The sequence below is a fragment of the Sarcophilus harrisii genome, chromosome 3, assembly GCF_902635505.1.
Source record: "Sarcophilus harrisii chromosome 3, mSarHar1.11, whole genome shotgun sequence".
Classification (NCBI taxonomy): Eukaryota; Metazoa; Chordata; class Mammalia; order Dasyuromorphia; family Dasyuridae; genus Sarcophilus; species Sarcophilus harrisii.
In genome coordinates this window covers 437,886,941-437,903,788 of record NC_045428.1, presented here as the reverse complement: position 1 = coordinate 437,903,788, position 16,848 = coordinate 437,886,941, and the positions used below count along the sequence as shown (strand labels likewise).

The following is a 16,848-nucleotide window of genomic DNA, read 5'->3' as shown; positions in this document are numbered from 1 at the left end:
ACATCTAATACCCTATACCAAGATATGGTCAAAAAGCATTCATGATTTAGACATGAAGGGTGATACTATAAGCAAATTAGGAGAACAAGGGATAGTTTCTCTCTCTGCTCTGTGGAGAAGGAAGGAATTTATAGCCAAAGAAGAACTAGAGAACATTATAAAATGCAAAATGGATAATTTTGATTATATTAAATTAAATTTTTTTGTACAAATAAAACCAATGCAGCTAAAATTAGAAAGGAAGCAGAAAACTGGGGGGGGGGGGAATTTTTTATATCCAAGGGTTCTGATAAAGTAAAGGCTTCATTTCCAAAATATATAAAGAATTGACTCAAATTCACAAAAACATAAGCCATTCTCCAATTGATAAATGGTCAAAGGATATGAACAATTTTGAGAAGAAGAAATTTTGTTTTGTTTTGTTTTTGAGGTAATTGTGGTTAAATGACTTGCCCAGGGTCACACAGCTAGAAAGTGTTAAATGTCTGAGGGCAGATTTGAACTCAGGTCCTCCTGACTCCAGGGTCAGTGTTCTATCCATTGCCATTTAGGTGCCCCAGACGAAGAAATTAAAGCCATTTTTAGCCATATGAAAAAGTGATCTAAATCACCATTAATTAGGGAGATATAAAATAAAACAACTCTGAGGTATCACTTCATACCTCTCAGATTGGCTAAGATGACAGGAAAAAATAATGATAAAGTTGGAGGGGATATGGGAAAACTGGGACATAAATACATTGTTGGTGGAATTGTGAACTGATCCAACTATTCTGGAGAGCAATTTGGAACTGTGCCCAAGGGCTATAAAACTGTGCATACCCTTTGATCCAGCAGTGTCTCTACTGGGTCTGTATCCCAAAGAAATCATACAAAAGGGAAGAGGATTCACATGTGCAAAAATGTTTGTAATAAGCCCTTTTTGTAGTGAGGAGGAACTTGAAACTAAGTGGATGCCCATCATCTGGGGAATGACTGAATAAGTTATGGTATATGAATGTAATGGAATACAATTGTTCTGTAAGAAATGATCAGCAGGATGATTTCAGGAAGGCCTGGAGAGACTTAACATGAATTGATGCTAAGTGAGTAGAACCAAGAAAACATTGTACACAGGCAACAAGATTATGTGATGATTAACTGTGATGGACTTGGTTCTTTTTCAACAATGAGATGATTCAGGCCAATTCCAAAGGAGTTATGATGGAAAAATCTACATCCAGAAAGAGAACTATTGGGACTGAATGTGGATGACAACCTAGAATTTTCACCTTTGTTGTTGTTGTTTGCTTGTTTTTTTCTTTTTCAATTCTCTCCCCCCCTTTTGATCTGATTTTTCTTCCATAGCATGGTAAATGTGGAAATATGTTTAGAAGAATTGCCCATGTTTAACTTATATTGAATTACTTATTTTCTAGGGGAGAGAGGAGGTGGAGAGGGAGGGAGAAAAATTTGGAAAATAAGATTTTACAAAAGTGAATGTTGAAAATTATCTTTGCATATATTTTGAAAACTAAAAACCTTATTATGAAAAAATTAAATGAACTTGACTTAAAAGATCATATCATTAAATAAAATTAAAGCAAATTAGGTGGAGGAACTTCGATAATTATAACCAAGGGGAGAACTCTTAATCCTATAGGGTTGAGACCACAAAAGTTAAGATAGTTATTTTTGAGTATATGACTTTGAAAGGCTTTTGCATGAACAAAATCAGTGCCAGTAGTTTAAGAAAGGAAAGTACTGCTTTGGAAAAAAGCTTTGCAGTAAGTTCCTGATAAAGTTCTGATATCCAGGATATCTAAGGAATTAATAAAATATACAAGGTCCATATATATTATCTCTAATGAATAAGAAGTTAAAGGATGTAAATAAATAGTTCCTTATTCACAATCCTATAAAAGATTGCTCGTAAGCATGATTAATGACAGCAGTGCAAAACAAATGACATTGAGATTTTACTTCACACAGAAAATTGACAAAGGTGAAAATAGACTATGTTGGAGGGATTTTGGAAAAACTGGCATAGTAATATGCTAAAAATAAGTGGAAGTAAAAATGTATGTAATCATTCTGGAAAGCAATTTGTATAATACATTTTAAAGAACTAAAATGTTCATACTTTTTATTGCAAAGATTCTACTATTAGGCCAAAGAGAAAATTAAAATATTTATATCTATGTTTTTTTTTTACACAAGGAAAAAAGATGATGTCCACCTATCAGGAAATAGCTAAATATATGTGATTTATGATTGTAATGAAACATTAGGTGCACCAAAAATACAATAAAGAATTCAGAAAAGCATAAGAAGGCTTACAGAAACAGATACAGATCAAAAGAAGCAAAACAAGGAAAACAGTATATATAACTACAATCATATAAATGGAAATAATAAAATGAAAGTGAAAATGTATAATTGTAATGACCAAACATTTCCCTGGAGAAGAGTTGAGAAAAATATATCTTACACCCTTTATTTTAAAGTGAGTGATTACAGGTGTGATATATCACATAAACTATCAGACATAATTGGTATGTTAGTTGTTTTTGCTAAGTGGCTTCTCTCTTGCCCTTCCATTTTTTTGGTTTAGAGGTATGGTTCCCCCTGAAGAGACTTCAGATGAAGATTGGTAATTTCTTTGCAATTTAAGTCTTAGAGAGCAGCCTGGGGAATTGAGAAGTTAAGTGATTTATATATGTGTCAGAAATGTGACTCCAAGGCTGCTCTCTACCCTCTAAATCCTGCTGTCTCTCTCAGGTTCTTAGAGTATGTGTATTTGTATGTATAAGATAAGATAAATGTACATGTATACATATGTATATACATATGTAGTTAAGAATATATAGTTACATATTCAAATGAATCTCTGATTTTATTTATTTGAATGTCTTCTAATGATACAGATCAGATCTCATTTTACCAAATCTTCTATAAGTTTACTTCCATAAATTCACCCAAGAGTGGCCCTATCTTTTTTTTAATTATAGAATTGGTATCATGTTTCCCTGCAGTTTATTGAGGTCATCTATACTATACTAACAATATGCCCTTTCAAAACAAACAGGATATATGTGTCGAAAGGATTGTTCCTTTGTGGCAAAAACGTGGACAGAGCTACTGAAACACATGAAAGAAACTCATAAAGGTAAAAATGATATATTACATTGTGTTAATGTCATATTACTATTTACTGTTGTGACCAGCAAGATGATGGACTAGATTTTTTTTTCTCAAGGTCCATTAAATTCTTTTTCTTTCAAAAAAAAGTCATTCAAAAAATAATTATGTGGCATAAGTAGAACAAATATAAATAAATCCACAACACAATAGAGGACTTTCAGGCATTTCTGATGAAAAGATCAGAGCTGAATGGAAAATATGACTTTCACATACAAAACTCATGAGAAGCATTAAAAAAAAAAGATAAACAAAGGACTTAATAAAATTAAACTATTAATATATTCCTACATGGGAAGATGATTATTTGTAACTCATAAGAACTTCTTCATTTTTAGGGCAGTTGGAAGCATATATAGACAGAGAGCATAGAAGTGGGTTGAATAGAAATAATATCTTAAAAAATTAATGAGAGGAATGTATTGGGAGAAAGGAAAAAAGAGAGAATAGGGTAAATTATCTCACATAAGTAAGAAAAAGCTTAACAGCTTTTTTTTTTTTTTTTTTTTTTTACATTTTTTACAATGGAGGGGAGGATAGGGGATGTTGGGGAGAATGAGTAAACTTTATATCATCATAACTGGCTCAAGAGGAAGTAACATACACTCTCAAATGGGTATAAAAATCTATCTCACCTTACAGGAAAGTAGGAAGGAAAGAGTATAAGAGAAAGGGGAATGAAAGAATAGAGGGCAGATTGGGGGAAATGATAGAAGCAAAGCACTTTTTAGAGGAACAGAGTGAAAAAAAAAAAAGAAAGAATTCAATAAATGGGGGAGGGGTAAATAGCATAGAGGGAAACAATAGTTAACAATAGTAACTGGAAAAAAATTGAAGCAAGTTTGTTTGATAAAAGTCTCATTTCTTAAATGTATAGAGAACTGAATCAGATTTATAAAAATGAGAGCCATTTCCCAGTTGATAAATGATCAAAAGATACTGTTTTCAGATGAAGTAATCAAAGCTATTTGGATCTATATTGAAAAAAAATGCTCTCCCTACTGATTGGAGAAATGCAAATTAAAACAATTCTGAGGTATTATCTCATACCTAATAGATTGGCTAATAGAATAACAGAAAAGTGACAAAATTTTGGAGAGGATGTGGGAAAAATGAGACAATTTGGAATTATGCCCAAAGATTATAAAACTATATCCATACTCTTTGATTTGGCAATACCTCTATTAGGTCTGTATCCCAAAAGAGATTTTAAAAAATACAAAATATATACAAAAGTATTTATAATAGCTCTTTTTTTTGGTGGCAAATTGGAAATTGAGGGAATGCCTATCAATTGGGGAATGGCTGAACAAATCATGGTATAAGATTATAATGGAATACTATTGTAGTGCTATAAGAAAGGATGACCAGAAAAACCTGGTTTTACATGAACGGATTCAGAGTGAAGTGAGCAAAACCAGTAAGTACTAAACATAATGATAGCAATATTATACAATGACCAACTGTAAATGACTTACTTACCTACTCTCAGCAATACAAAAATCTGGACAATTTCAAAAATGAAAAGTGCTAACCCCCTTAAAAAAAAAAAAAAAAAAAAAAAAAAAAACATGGAATTTGAATGCAGATCAAAGCATGTTATTTTTCCTTTGGGATTTTTTGGCATTTTCTTTACAACGTGACTATGATGGAAATATATATTACATGATTGCATCTTTATCAAATTACTAGCCTTCTCAAAACAAAGGGGCAGGGGTTGGAGGGCCAGAGAAAATTTGAAACTCAGATTGTAGACAGCAGAAGTTAAAATTGGTTTTATTTGTAATTATAAAATAATAAAAGAGATGACATCTTTCTCGTCACAATGTTGAGGATCTTCATAGCAGGGTAATGGGATAACATTCTCTGAATTATATAGTAGAAACCTTAACAAGATTTAAAAGAATAAGGCTTTTAATTGATATGGAAAACTGGATTTGAATTCCCTCAAATGAGATAACATTTGTAAAATCACATAGTTGGCTCTAACATGTTTATTCCCTTTTCTCTTCTGAATTCCCTTAATTTACAAATGATGTTGATCTTAACACTCAGGATCAGTCACATAACTAAGGACTGACTTTTTCTGTATGATAGGGGAAAAAAACAATTTGTAACTTAACCTAAATGCTTTTTGTTCTTTGCCTTTCCTCTCCCTACCCACTCCTAAACAGAGGAAATAACATGTGATATCTGTGGAAAAACCTTCAAACGCAAAGACTATCTTAAGCAGCATAAGAAAATTCATGCTCCAGAACGGGAGGTGTGCCGATGCCCAAGAGAAGGCTGTGGCAGATCATACACAACTGTGTTCAATCTTCAAAGCCATATTCTTTCTTTTCATGAGGAACAGCGGCCATTTATTTGTGAGCATGCTGGCTGTGGAAAGTCATTTGCCATGAAAGTAAGTTGTTGTTTTTCTCTATGACCAATTACTAAACATTTGGCCAATACCACACCTGCCTAAGCAATCCTTTTACCCTTAATAGGAAAACTGATGATACAAGGTGAAGTGAATAGAACTAGAAGAACAACTTAAGTAATGACCACATGATTAAATTATTTTACTATGAAATACCTACTGTTATTTGCATGTTCACTTGAACTTAAGGGTTATTTTTTCTGGACATTTCTTAGTCTATGGGGGAAAAAAACTGGCATTTCAGAACACATGGAGTAAGGTGAAGTTTAGATGGGATATACAGATATGTGTAGTCATTCAATCACTTTTTGCCTAAGACTGGCCCTCCTAAAACATTTTTACAGTCAAAGGTTCTGATAAAGGCCTCATTTCCAACATATATAGAGAATTGACTCTAATTTATAAGAAATCAAGCCATCTCCAATTGATAAATGGTCAAAGGATATGAACAATTTTCAGATGAAGAAATTAAAACTATTTCTAGTCATATGAAAAGGTACTCTAAATCACTATTGATCACAGAAATACAAATTAAAACAACTATGAGATACCACTACATATCTCTCAGATTGGCTAAGAAAACAGGAAAAGATGATGACAAATGTTGGAGGGGATGTGGGAAAATTGGGACACTGATACATTATTGATGGAATTGTGGACTGATCCAACCACTCTGGAGAGCAATTTGGAACAATGCTGAAAAAGTTATCAAACTATGCATACCCTTTGACCCAGCAGTGTTTCTACTGGGCTTATATCCCAAAGAGATCTTACTTACCCACATGTACAAAAAAATGTTTGTGGCAGCCCTTTTTGTAGTGGGTAGAAACTGGAAATTGAATGGATGCCCATCAGCTGGAGAATGGCTGAATAAGTTGTGGTATATGAATGTTATGGAATATTGTTCTGTAAGAAACAAGCAGCAGGATGATTTCAGAAAAGCCTGGAGAGACTGACATGAACTGATGCCGAGTAAAATGAGCAGAACCAGGAGATCATTATACACTTCAACAACAATACTATATGATGATCATTTCTGATGGATGTGGCTCTCTCCAACAATGAGAAGATCCGAATCAGTTCCTATTGATCAGTAATGAAGAGAACCAGCTATATCCAGTGAAAGAACACTGGGAGATGAGTGTGGACCATAACATAGAATTTATACTCTTTCTGTTATTGTCTGCATTCTTGTTTTCCTTCTCAGGTTATTTTTACTCTTTCTAAATCTGATTTTTCTTGTGCAGCAAGATAACTGTATAAACATATATACATATATTGTATTCAACATATACTTTAACATTAAAAAAAAAAAAAGACTGGCCTTCGTAGACTGTTGGCTCATTAGCTTTATAGCTGTTTTTGTGGAACTCTTTTTAATGTTTTCATGGATGCAATTAATATGGGGAGAAGAGAGAGCTTATATGAAGGAGAAAGATACAATTAACAGCTACAGGAAATTCATCCTCTAAGACCTGAAAAGATGAGCATTTCTTCCTTGGTTTCCAGTAACGGGGAGTTTTCGGTATGTGGGAGGGGAGACAGACCTTTAATGATAGTATAACTGGCAGCGTTTTTTGAAGTTTTTAACTAATATTTTTAGTAGGTTCAAAATTTGTACATAAAGAATATCTAGTTTGACTTTTTTTCCCTCCCTTCATTGCAGCAAAGTCTTACAAGACATGCCGTTATACATGATCCTGACAAAAGAAAATTAAAGATCAAAGTAAGTTGGAACCTATGAAAATTATGATTTCATGTTAACATAAATTTAAAAAACAAGTTCATTCCTCTGCTGGACATCCAAAGTACCTTATTTTTAATTTGATCATGCTGACTTTACTTCTTAAGAGAAGACAGTGTTGTGAGATAATAATATGGTAAGTGTTGTGGTGTCAGGAACATTTGGTTCAAATCCATATGGTTTATGGGCCCATATCTCAGAGCCCTGTGTAACCTTCTAAGACACTTAAGTTATGGGTGAATTGTCCACTTAGCTGTACTGGCAAGAAAACTTTATACCAATGACATCACAGGTCCAGAACAAAAAGGAAAGCTTAGATGTTGCTTAGAAGTATTAAAAAAAATTATTCAAAGAAATAAAAGTGACTTGATTTTAAATTTCCAAAGGTGAAACGACCCTCTGGAAAACGGAGCCTGGCCTCTCGCCTGAGTGGATACATTCCTCCCAAAATTAAAGAAACATTACCTAAAAATGGCAAATCATCAGACTGCTTTGAAGAAAACATGCTCTCAACTGTTGCAACACTGACTCTTGGCTAAACATCACATATATAGATTTCTATGTGGCTTTTTTTTTTTTTTTATTAAAAATATTATTTTCCTTTTGCCTTTGATAGTTTTTCTTTATTAAAATATCACTGCTGCAGAATATTTGATTCCATATTATTATTGTTTTCCTTATTCAGAGCGTCCGTGGTTTCTTGAGTTTCATCTTTACTTTTCTTACATCTAGCCATTTCCTTATTGCTCAAGTGGCGAAAAACACAGGTTGCAGCTTTTCCTCCTCTCGTGATTTTGGGCCTGGATGCAAAGGTAGCTAGTTCAGGCATACTCTTGAGAATTTTATTAAAAAGGTCCTCCTAAAAAATAATCAAAATCAAGTTAATATGTGTCTTATATACTGTTTCATGTTAAAACACAGACATTTATAAAAAGTAAGATGTGATTCCTTTCCTCACAGAGCTTTGGAGCCTAGTAGATATTATAGAAAAGCTGAGGTTGGAAAACCTATGTGATTTTTGATCAGATAAAATACTAGGAATATATTGCATGAAATTAAACTGACCAACACTGGCAATGATGCACCCAGAAGTCTTTACATACCACTACTAATCATGAAATAATTGCTATACTTAGTAGCAGAAAACCATAAGGGAACATCACTGTGAGTCATTTCATTGTAGTAGCTGTAAGAGTGATGATAGTGGTGTATGGCAGAAATTTAGGAATATGTGACAGTTTCAACAGACCTGGTGTATTGCCAAATGATTTATATTTCTCCCACACCTCTAGGTTGCAAAAGATAGGGAGATACTTGTGGGGATGGCTCCGTTAGCCCACTCCCAACTAGTAAGGTACTCCTGTCAAGAAGTCAAGGAGGAAGGTGTGTAAAGGTTTGACAAAATCACTTAAGATATGTCTTCAGTGACCCATGTTTCTGAACTAAAAAGTTAGATATATGGCCTCATAAAGGTTATTAAAAACCTTCTTAAAAAGAGACTTATTTTCTCAAAAGTAGAAATGTCATGAAAATCCTGGACTAGCCTGACAAGTCTATCTGACAGACTGCCTTTCCTTCTTTTATGCTTAGCAATAGCACAGAGTAGCTATTCATTAGATTAATCTGTTGAATATATATATATATATATAAGTATGGAGTTAGAGTAACTAGTCTTTGTGTAAAGTGTTAAGCTATTAGTAGTAATACAACTATAATACAGAATTAAAATGTCATTTGAATTCAAGGACTACTCTAACATACTTTCCTCCTAACTTAATTAATTATATATTAGTCCATTATTGTCCTCTTTTAAGTGTTTAAACCTTTTTTGGAAATGAGCACAGTGTAAATCTTGTGTAAATGCAATGAATCAGTTGTGCATGTCCAAATTAATATAATAATCTACACCAATTTGTAATCATTGAAAAACTATAGAATAACATTTTTTTAATTTTTTTTTAATGAAGGCCAGGTAACTGAAAGCTAAACAGTAGAATTTGAAATGACAAAGAGGGGCAACCTCTGGCTCCAAAAGCAACATTCTCTCTATATTCAGCGCAACCAAATTCTGAGATTACAGATTAGTTTTAAATTTCCTTTCAAAGGTGGCCCTGCAGGTAATGAGGTAATTGCCAGGAACTGGAAGCAACTATGTTTGGTGGGTGATGTGCTTTATCTCCTACCTCCAAACTTGCTTTATTACCACAGGTGTGGTACCTAAAGTGTAAGACTTGAAATAAGTAGGAATTAAGTTCAAATCTTTACAGGGCAATTCTAATGCTTAAATGTGTCTTCTTCCCATTCTCTATTGCCTCACCACTTCTAAGATCAAATATGATCCTGTTAAACATTCAAAACCCTTCACAATCTGGTCCCCCCTCTTATTTTTCTGATCTTTTTTATACCTTACTCTACTCTAACTCTGCAATCCAATGACAACCTCATATTCAGATTCTAGGCAATTTCTCTGTCTGTCCAAAGTCCTGGGACTCTCTACCTCATCTCCACCTCCCTTCACCGATCCTTCAAGTTCCAGATAAAAATCCTGTTTTAGTTAAATATTTGGGAACCTTTTCCTGATCTCTAATGCTTGTGCCTTCCTTCTCTTGATTATCCCAAGTTATCCTGTCTATATCTTGTTTGTATATGGTTTCTGCTCCATTAGACCGAGAATTCCTTGAAAGCAGGCACTGTTTTGCTCTTCTTTGTAGAGATTAGTTCCTGGCATATGGAACTGTCCTTACTGAATACCTCTAGGCAAATCATTTAACCTTTTGGTGTCCCTATACCTCATTTACTTGAAATATACAGTCCTATGACGCCATTTAGATAATGATCCAGCAGCTAACTTTTAAAATTAAATGTTTGGACACTTTTGGTTGCACATAATTTTGTCTTAGTCTTAAAAACTATGTAGAGTAACAAGTGTTTTATACCTGATTTTACTTACCATATTATCTTCTGGATCTATTGTTTTCCCTTTCTTGACTGTAATTTGGACTTTGTATTTTTTCTCAATCCACTGTTGCATCTGTTTAGTTTTGTTGTCCAAATCATGTTGTGCAATATTTGAAGAAAAGATCAATTCCTTTAACTGGGGACGTTCTAATTAAAGACAATGATATTTGCAAGTTTACTATTAATGAGAGAGGGCTAAATCTCTATCTAGTTACTATCATAAAGATACTTTAAAAGATCTACAAGTTCAGCATTGTTAGTATTCCTTTCACTGATGGCAACCTCTCTATAATTTAGCAGTTTTATGAGTTGCTGTGCCAAATAATAATAATGATGATTAATTCTGTGATGAGTCTTCTATTTCAAAACTTAGCTAGCTACTCCTGCAACCAGTCAGAGGCCAGGACCATAGTCCCAAAAGCCTGTTCTTCTTTTAGCATAGAGTTTGAGAACCTTCTAGAATTTCTACCTATTAATGCAATTCATTTTTGTTAGTTGCTACCCTCTTAGCTCTTTGGTTCAATGAATATGTAATTGGACAAGCAAAAAAGTAATTAGAGTACTACTTTAGCGGAAGAAAATTATGATAATTTGTTTTTGTTGAGATTTCTAGTTTTCAGAGTACTTTGACATAATTTCACCAGACAGCATAAGATAACAAAGACAAGTTACTATTTTACAAATGAGGATATTAGCTCAGAAAGATTAAGCAATTTATTCCAAAGTCATGTCTAGGAAGAGGCAGAGTAAAAAGTAAAACCCAGATCTCCTAACCCTAGGTTCAGTATACTTTGCTCTCCAAAATACTTTATTGTTGCTAATAACTAATTAATAATTTAGCAAACATTTTAATGTTAACACCACAGACGTTAAGTATCTATCTGCTTGTGCATAACAATAAATTAAGATTTATCATTAATTTTACAAAAAAGAGTAACTCCTAAGAATTTGTGAGAAAAGAAAATTCCTAAAAATTCAGACTCCAAAAAGTCCTAATAAGAACCTCATTCCTTCCTCAGTGGCAAGAAAGTACTTGTTTTGATATTTTTGCTCAATATTTTTTTTTTAAGAGAGCTCTTAAAGAGATAGTAAGAAAGAAATGGAGATGGAAGAAGTCTCATTAAAATGAGAAAAACAGTAAAGTGAGAAATGATTAAGGAAATGAAAATCCTCAGATGACTTAAGATGATACTTATAATCTTTCCACTTTCCAAGAGCAGTTTGAAATGATTACTAAAATACCTACCTGTTTTTGATTGAGCCTTTTCTATCTCTCTAAGTCTAAGCTGTTCTTCATGTATCTGTTTTCCTGTCATTAACTGGTACACTGGAGGATCTACGTTGGCTTTCCGCAAAACAAGTCTCATGTCTTGTTGCTCCATTAGACGAATCACATCTGCCCGATGCATCGATCCTAAACTGTTCCCATTACTATCAAGGAGGTGAACAATTCGGTGATGAATTTTTCTCCCAACATTGCCAAAAGTTGGTTTTGACTTTTTTTTCTTGTTCATTTCATCTTCTGTGTAATCAACAGTACTAAAGGCCTTAGCATATGCAGGTAGCAGTAATCTTTTGGCAATAGCGATAGCCCCAAATTGTGCTAGTGCTGCCTTTGGCACAGTCTGTGTAAAATATCTGTCACTGCAGTTAATTCCAGTTTTCACAGTCTGATGTATGAACTTCCTTATAAGAGTTGTCATTCTAAGAAAGCAGGGAGACAAAGTTATTAAAATTCAGTATCTTGTTTTCCTTTATCCTGGTACTATGGCACTTTAGAGTACAATAATATCCCCTGTAAATGTAATTTAGGAGAATGCTGATTTCTGGAAAAGAAGATCTCATACATGGGAAATTTACATTAGGCTTTTACCAAAGAAGAGGGTGTCAGTGGCTATTAACTTATTTGTACTCATAAGCCACTTGCCTATTTTTTGGGTTTCTTTCAATTTTAGATACACAAAATATCTTTAGTATATAACATATACCAAGATACTATGGTATCTAATATTAGATATAGGAACAGGATCTTACACATTTCATATCACTGATTAACAAAAGGTTAATAAATTTGGTTTTATATAGAACCCAAGAGTATCCTAGATAAGATGGACCATAAAACTGGCTCACTGAGAAAAATAAATGAAAACTGATAATTTAAGGGGAAAGGACAACCCAAAATCTTGTCAATCACTATCTGATTCCTAATACCTACAGCTAGATATCTTTTTGATATCAATCATCCCCTAGCTATTACAAACTGAGTAAAATAGGGGAGCTGAGGAGGATGCTTATTATTGTTCCTCTAGCAGAGTTCCTTAGTGTTCCTCTCTTTGTAGATATCTTCACAAAGAAAGCATTTAAAGAGTGAATGGATCTCTTCTTTTTAAGAACATGAGAGAAACCCAGAAGTGTACTAGGCCAAAGGATGGGAGTATATATCCTGAATGCATCCCTGCCTAAAAAATAGATGATACAACTTGGCATAACTGTTAGCCAGTGAGGTTATTTCTTGCCCGACAAAGAGAGGTAGTAACATAATACCAGAATGAGAAAAAACTAAAAGAAACTATAAACCACATACTGGGGAAGTTCATTAGTACTTTGGAATAGAGTAATTCAATGACTCTCACCTTTATTCTATGCTGAGGTCTTTTATTCCTCAAATAGTCAGGGAGCAGACCTGGGGAGATGAGTGGTAACAGAAATCCAGTGGGCCTTAGTCCCCTTCTAAAGACACAAGCTGGCAAATGGCTAGAAGCTATTAATACTAGAGAGTAATATGGCAGGGCTGGTGGATAAAGTGCTAGATCTGGAAGAACGGAGGCTGGAGTTTGAATCTTATCCCTGACATTTAACTGTTTTGTGACCATGTGCAAGTCAACCTTTCAGAGACTTATTTGTTAATGAAGTAGGCTCTGACTCATAGGGTTATTAGGAATATCAAATGAAATAACGTATAAAAAACATTTGGCACTAGGAACTGATGATAACTGAGAGGCTTGTTGGAGACATGATGGGAGATTAGGAGAAAATTTCGAAAAAGCATAAAGGTAGGTTCCAGAGAAGAGAATAAAGAGCAAAGTTATCTCCCTGTTTGCATAAGTTACTGAATTGCTAAAAAAAAATTCCACCTACATCAAAATGGGAGTTTTGGAACCGACAAAAGAAGTCTAATAATTTTGAGACAGCAAGTAATATTTATTGTCACTACAGGATCAAGAAACGTTTAGTTATATTTCTGGCTGAATCATGGTAGATTAAAGGGAAAAAATGATTAAAGGATAGCTGAGCTATACCTGTTACATTTGGAGCTTGAAGTTCTGGAAAAAAGCTTTTCTTTCCTACGCAATATCTTTTGTGTGGAGGCCTGAGCTGTGTATTATGTAAAGATGTATCTGCTGTAATTCAGCATAGTAATTCTCAAGTTTTTGTGAATGTATGAGAGCCAACACTTGGGACTTATCATTTATGCTCCAGCTTTACAGAATCTGATTGTAGAGCAATATGAATCTCACAAAAATATAGTTTATGCTCATATGTGAAGCAAGACGTAAAAAATAGCTGAAAGGACTGATGCAGAACCAACAATCCTTTCCACACTGCAGCAGACTGGCCTTTGGCTTAAAGTTATAGCTACTATTTACAAAGCCTGATTTAATTTGTTAAGTCAGTGGTATCTACTCAACATCAGATTGTACTAGTGTAAAAACTTCCTGAGGACTAGCACTTTTTTGTCTGTATTTCACTAGACCAGTTTCTTAAAGCAGAAGCTCAATAAATATTTATTGAATGAATAAAATAACCAACTGAATAGTTTGGATCTATCAAAGCCTTTTTTTCTTTTCCAGAACAGTGGTTCAGTGTTTATTTCATTGGTATGAAAGTACTTGCGTAGCTGCAAGAAATACACAAATATTTTTAATTTATTACTAAATGTTAACTGAAAACCTCTTTTAATCCCCAAATAATAAGTTTGTACCTGTTAGGAAACACTACATGTATATACATTCTCTTTCCAATAGATTTTTCAAGTATACAATTATGTTTATGGATTTTAAATAATGCGTAGGCTGCCAAATAACTAACATGAGAAGGTGGGGAAGGCATAGGAAATATTACTGATTTGTATTGTCATACTCCAAAATTAATTAGATTTGATGTACTTAGAAGTAGATACTAATAGATAACAGTTTAGAGAAAGAGAAAAATGTTTTGTGATAACCTCTTCTTTTACTCAGTTTGCTTTTCTTTTTGTTTGGCAATTATTCATAATTAAAGTCTGTCTTATCTTCACATATAAGTCCATTATATCTAATGGATATTATATGGATCAACTAAGTTAATAAACTTATACAAAATGCCTCATTTGCTCTGTATCAACAGAATTTTGGAAGGATATGCTAATACACTGTAACTAAACTACTGAATCCTACTTTCATTTGCATGCCTCTGGGTTTTGCCCACACCCAAAGAAATAAAAGCATTCCTAGTAATACAAGCTGAGCAGAGAAATGGTATGAAAGGAAAACCCAGGTTTTCTTTTCACAATGACCTACTGTTTATAAACTCAGGTCTCATTCACTTTTTTACCTGCAAAAGAAGAGACTTATTTCTATAGAACTTAAAAAGTTTATCAAGTGTTTTCCTCAAAACTAGATGAATAGAAATATTAATTTCATTTGACAAATGAGAAGACTATCATCAGAGAGGTTAAGTGGGTTGTTTTATTTCACACAGTGAAATCTGTTCTGGAAAAGAAAAAAAGGCTTTGATGCATCCGCTTGATTATTCACTTGATTATTTTATTCATTCAATAAATACTTATTGAGCTTCTGCTTTTAAGCCAAAGGCCAGTCTATTGAAGTGTGGAAAGGATTGCTGATCCTGCATTAATCCTTTCAGCTATTACAGGATCTGAACATAAACCTCTCCATTCATTTCAAGTACTTTTTTCCCCCATCTAACCTTTGCTAACTACCTAACTAGTCTTCCTATCGTCAGCCGATTTCCTCAGAAAATCACTTTCCCTGCATTCATCTCAAAAACCTGCAGTGGCTCCCCACTGCTTAGGGATGAAATTTGCATTCGAGATCCTGCGTCATTAGCTCCAACCCTCCTTTCCACCTGTTTTCTCAGCGTGATGGCCCAGGCCTAAGGCCGGTCCCCATTCTTGTTTCGTGGGGCCCGAATCTCACACCTGGGAACCACAAAAGAGTTGAAGAGCTGGGTTCAAATCCAGGAGCTACTAGCCAGCCATGCGTCTCTTAATCTAGAAGAGAGATACGTTCGGCGCTGGAAGGCTGTGAAAGTTCGCGGCGTGTTTAAGGCGCCTTGTATCAAGGTCGGCCGGTGTTCTCCATCTCCGGGGCGGGCAGCCCGGCCTACGAGGCTGCCCCTGATTCCACTCCCCGGGGATCTCTCCTTTCCCAAGCGCTTTCCCGGGCTGCCCCCGCCCCCCCCCCCCCCCCCCCCCCCCCCGTTTAACCCTAAGGCCCCAGCGAGGAAGGACGGGCTCCTAAACTGCCCGGGGCTGTGCCTACCCCCTCCACGCCCCGCTCCCCAAGGCCTGTGGTGAGGTGCGCGCTCCCGATAAATGCTTGTGGGTTAGCGGGGGACGTCCTTCCCGCAGCCGCGCGTTTCGAGGCGGAGGGTACGAGGCGCCCTGGCCCGGCACCAAGAACTCCAGAAGGAGGCGGGGCCCCTCAGGACACCGGCCCCGGAGTCCTCGCAGCCACGGCGGGGAGGGGGGGGGAGGGGGGGCCTCGAAACGGGTCTTTCCCCATCGCCCACCCTAAGGCTACGGCCTCGGGTCAAATTTACCTGGTGGGTGACGGAAAGAACGGGACGGGAAAGCCCAAGCAGAGCCGGAAAGAGAGGGGCCCGCCGGCTTCCCGTAGTGGGCGGAGCTCCGCGAGGGGAGCTTAAAGGAAAGGCGGCGCTGCGGGCCGCGGGACGGGCTGTGGGGCAGGAATTAAAGTCCGCCTATCGGAAATGCTCGCCTTAAAGCCTCCGAAGGAGGGCTCTCCCTGAAGGAAGCGGAGCGGGGCTGCTGCGGGTTCTCGCGGGTTCTCGCCGGTTCCCGCCGGTTCGCGCCGGTTCCCTCCGGCCCCCGCCCGCAGCGCGCCTCTTCTCCAGAAGGGGGCCGCGATTCCCTGCCCCATGACCCGGTAGTGTCCCTCCGCAACCTTTGCTTGTTATGCGCGAGTCTCCGGGCGGGAGAGGTTTGGGGACCCTCCGCACTGTCACCGTCTTCTGTCACCCTTCTAAGGCGGCGCGCAGGGCGGGGACGGACCCCCCTCGCGGAATAGAGCCGTCGGGGCACGCTGCGCAGCACAATAACTAGCGTGCTAAGCCTGCCGCAGAAACAAAGGTCTAAAAGCCATTGCCATGGGGTCTCCGCGTCATTTCCCTCTGTGACAACTTCTGTCAAACAAAGCCCAAGTTAAGGTTCCCCCCCGTCTGAAAAGCTGGCGGAAATTCACTCCTTCCTCTTCTTCCAGCTATTTTCTTCTGCGGGAAACTTGCAGGCTGCAAAAAGCTA

The 16,848-nt window shown here is 36.3% G+C and overlaps 2 protein-coding genes across 3 annotated transcripts in view; one reads left to right on the top strand and one right to left on the bottom strand.

Annotated features, from left to right (window-relative positions):
• Window positions 1–8,001, top strand: part of GTF3A (general transcription factor IIIA) — a 20,724-nt gene extending 12,723 nt beyond the window's left edge. The window contains exons 6-9 of the mRNA XM_003764469.4: window positions 3,068–3,148; window positions 5,355–5,584; window positions 7,269–7,328; window positions 7,733–8,001. Coding sequence (XP_003764517.1) covers window positions 3,068–3,148; window positions 5,355–5,584; window positions 7,269–7,328; window positions 7,733–7,885 — 524 coding nt within the window. The 3' untranslated portion in view covers window positions 7,886–8,001. The remainder of the gene's footprint in view (window positions 1–3,067; window positions 3,149–5,354; window positions 5,585–7,268; window positions 7,329–7,732) is intronic.
• MTIF3 (mitochondrial translational initiation factor 3) lies at window positions 7,808–16,848 on the bottom strand. Of its 2 annotated transcripts, XM_031960756.1 has the most exons (5): window positions 16,128–16,848; window positions 12,938–12,987; window positions 11,551–12,008; window positions 10,297–10,451; window positions 7,808–8,205 (listed from the first exon to the last, which is right to left on the bottom strand). In XM_031960756.1, exons 3-5 carry the CDS (start codon window positions 12,005–12,007, stop codon window positions 7,981–7,983), a joined length of 837 nt encoding a protein of 278 aa, XP_031816616.1. In that variant the 5' UTR covers window position 12,008; window positions 12,938–12,987; window positions 16,128–16,848; the 3' UTR covers window positions 7,808–7,980. The 2 variants fall into 2 exon arrangements, with proteins under 2 accessions (XP_031816616.1, XP_031816615.1); XM_031960755.1 differs by lacking the exon at window positions 12,938–12,987 and having other exon boundaries at window positions 16,128–16,843.

Excerpts from the sequence above, each read along its gene's own strand:
- MTIF3 (XM_031960756.1), bottom strand. The coding sequence starts at position 12,007 with ATGACAACTCTTATAAGGAAGTTCATACATCAGACTGTGAAAACTGGA. Across the intron at positions 10,452-11,550 it reads AAAGGCTCAATCAAAAACAG|AACGTCCCCAGTTAAAGGAA; the intron begins GTAGGTATTTTA and ends GTCTTTAATTAG. Across the intron at positions 8,206-10,296 it reads TAGATCCAGAAGATAATATG|GAGGACCTTTTTAATAAAAT; the intron begins GTAAGTAAAATC and ends ATTATTTTTTAG.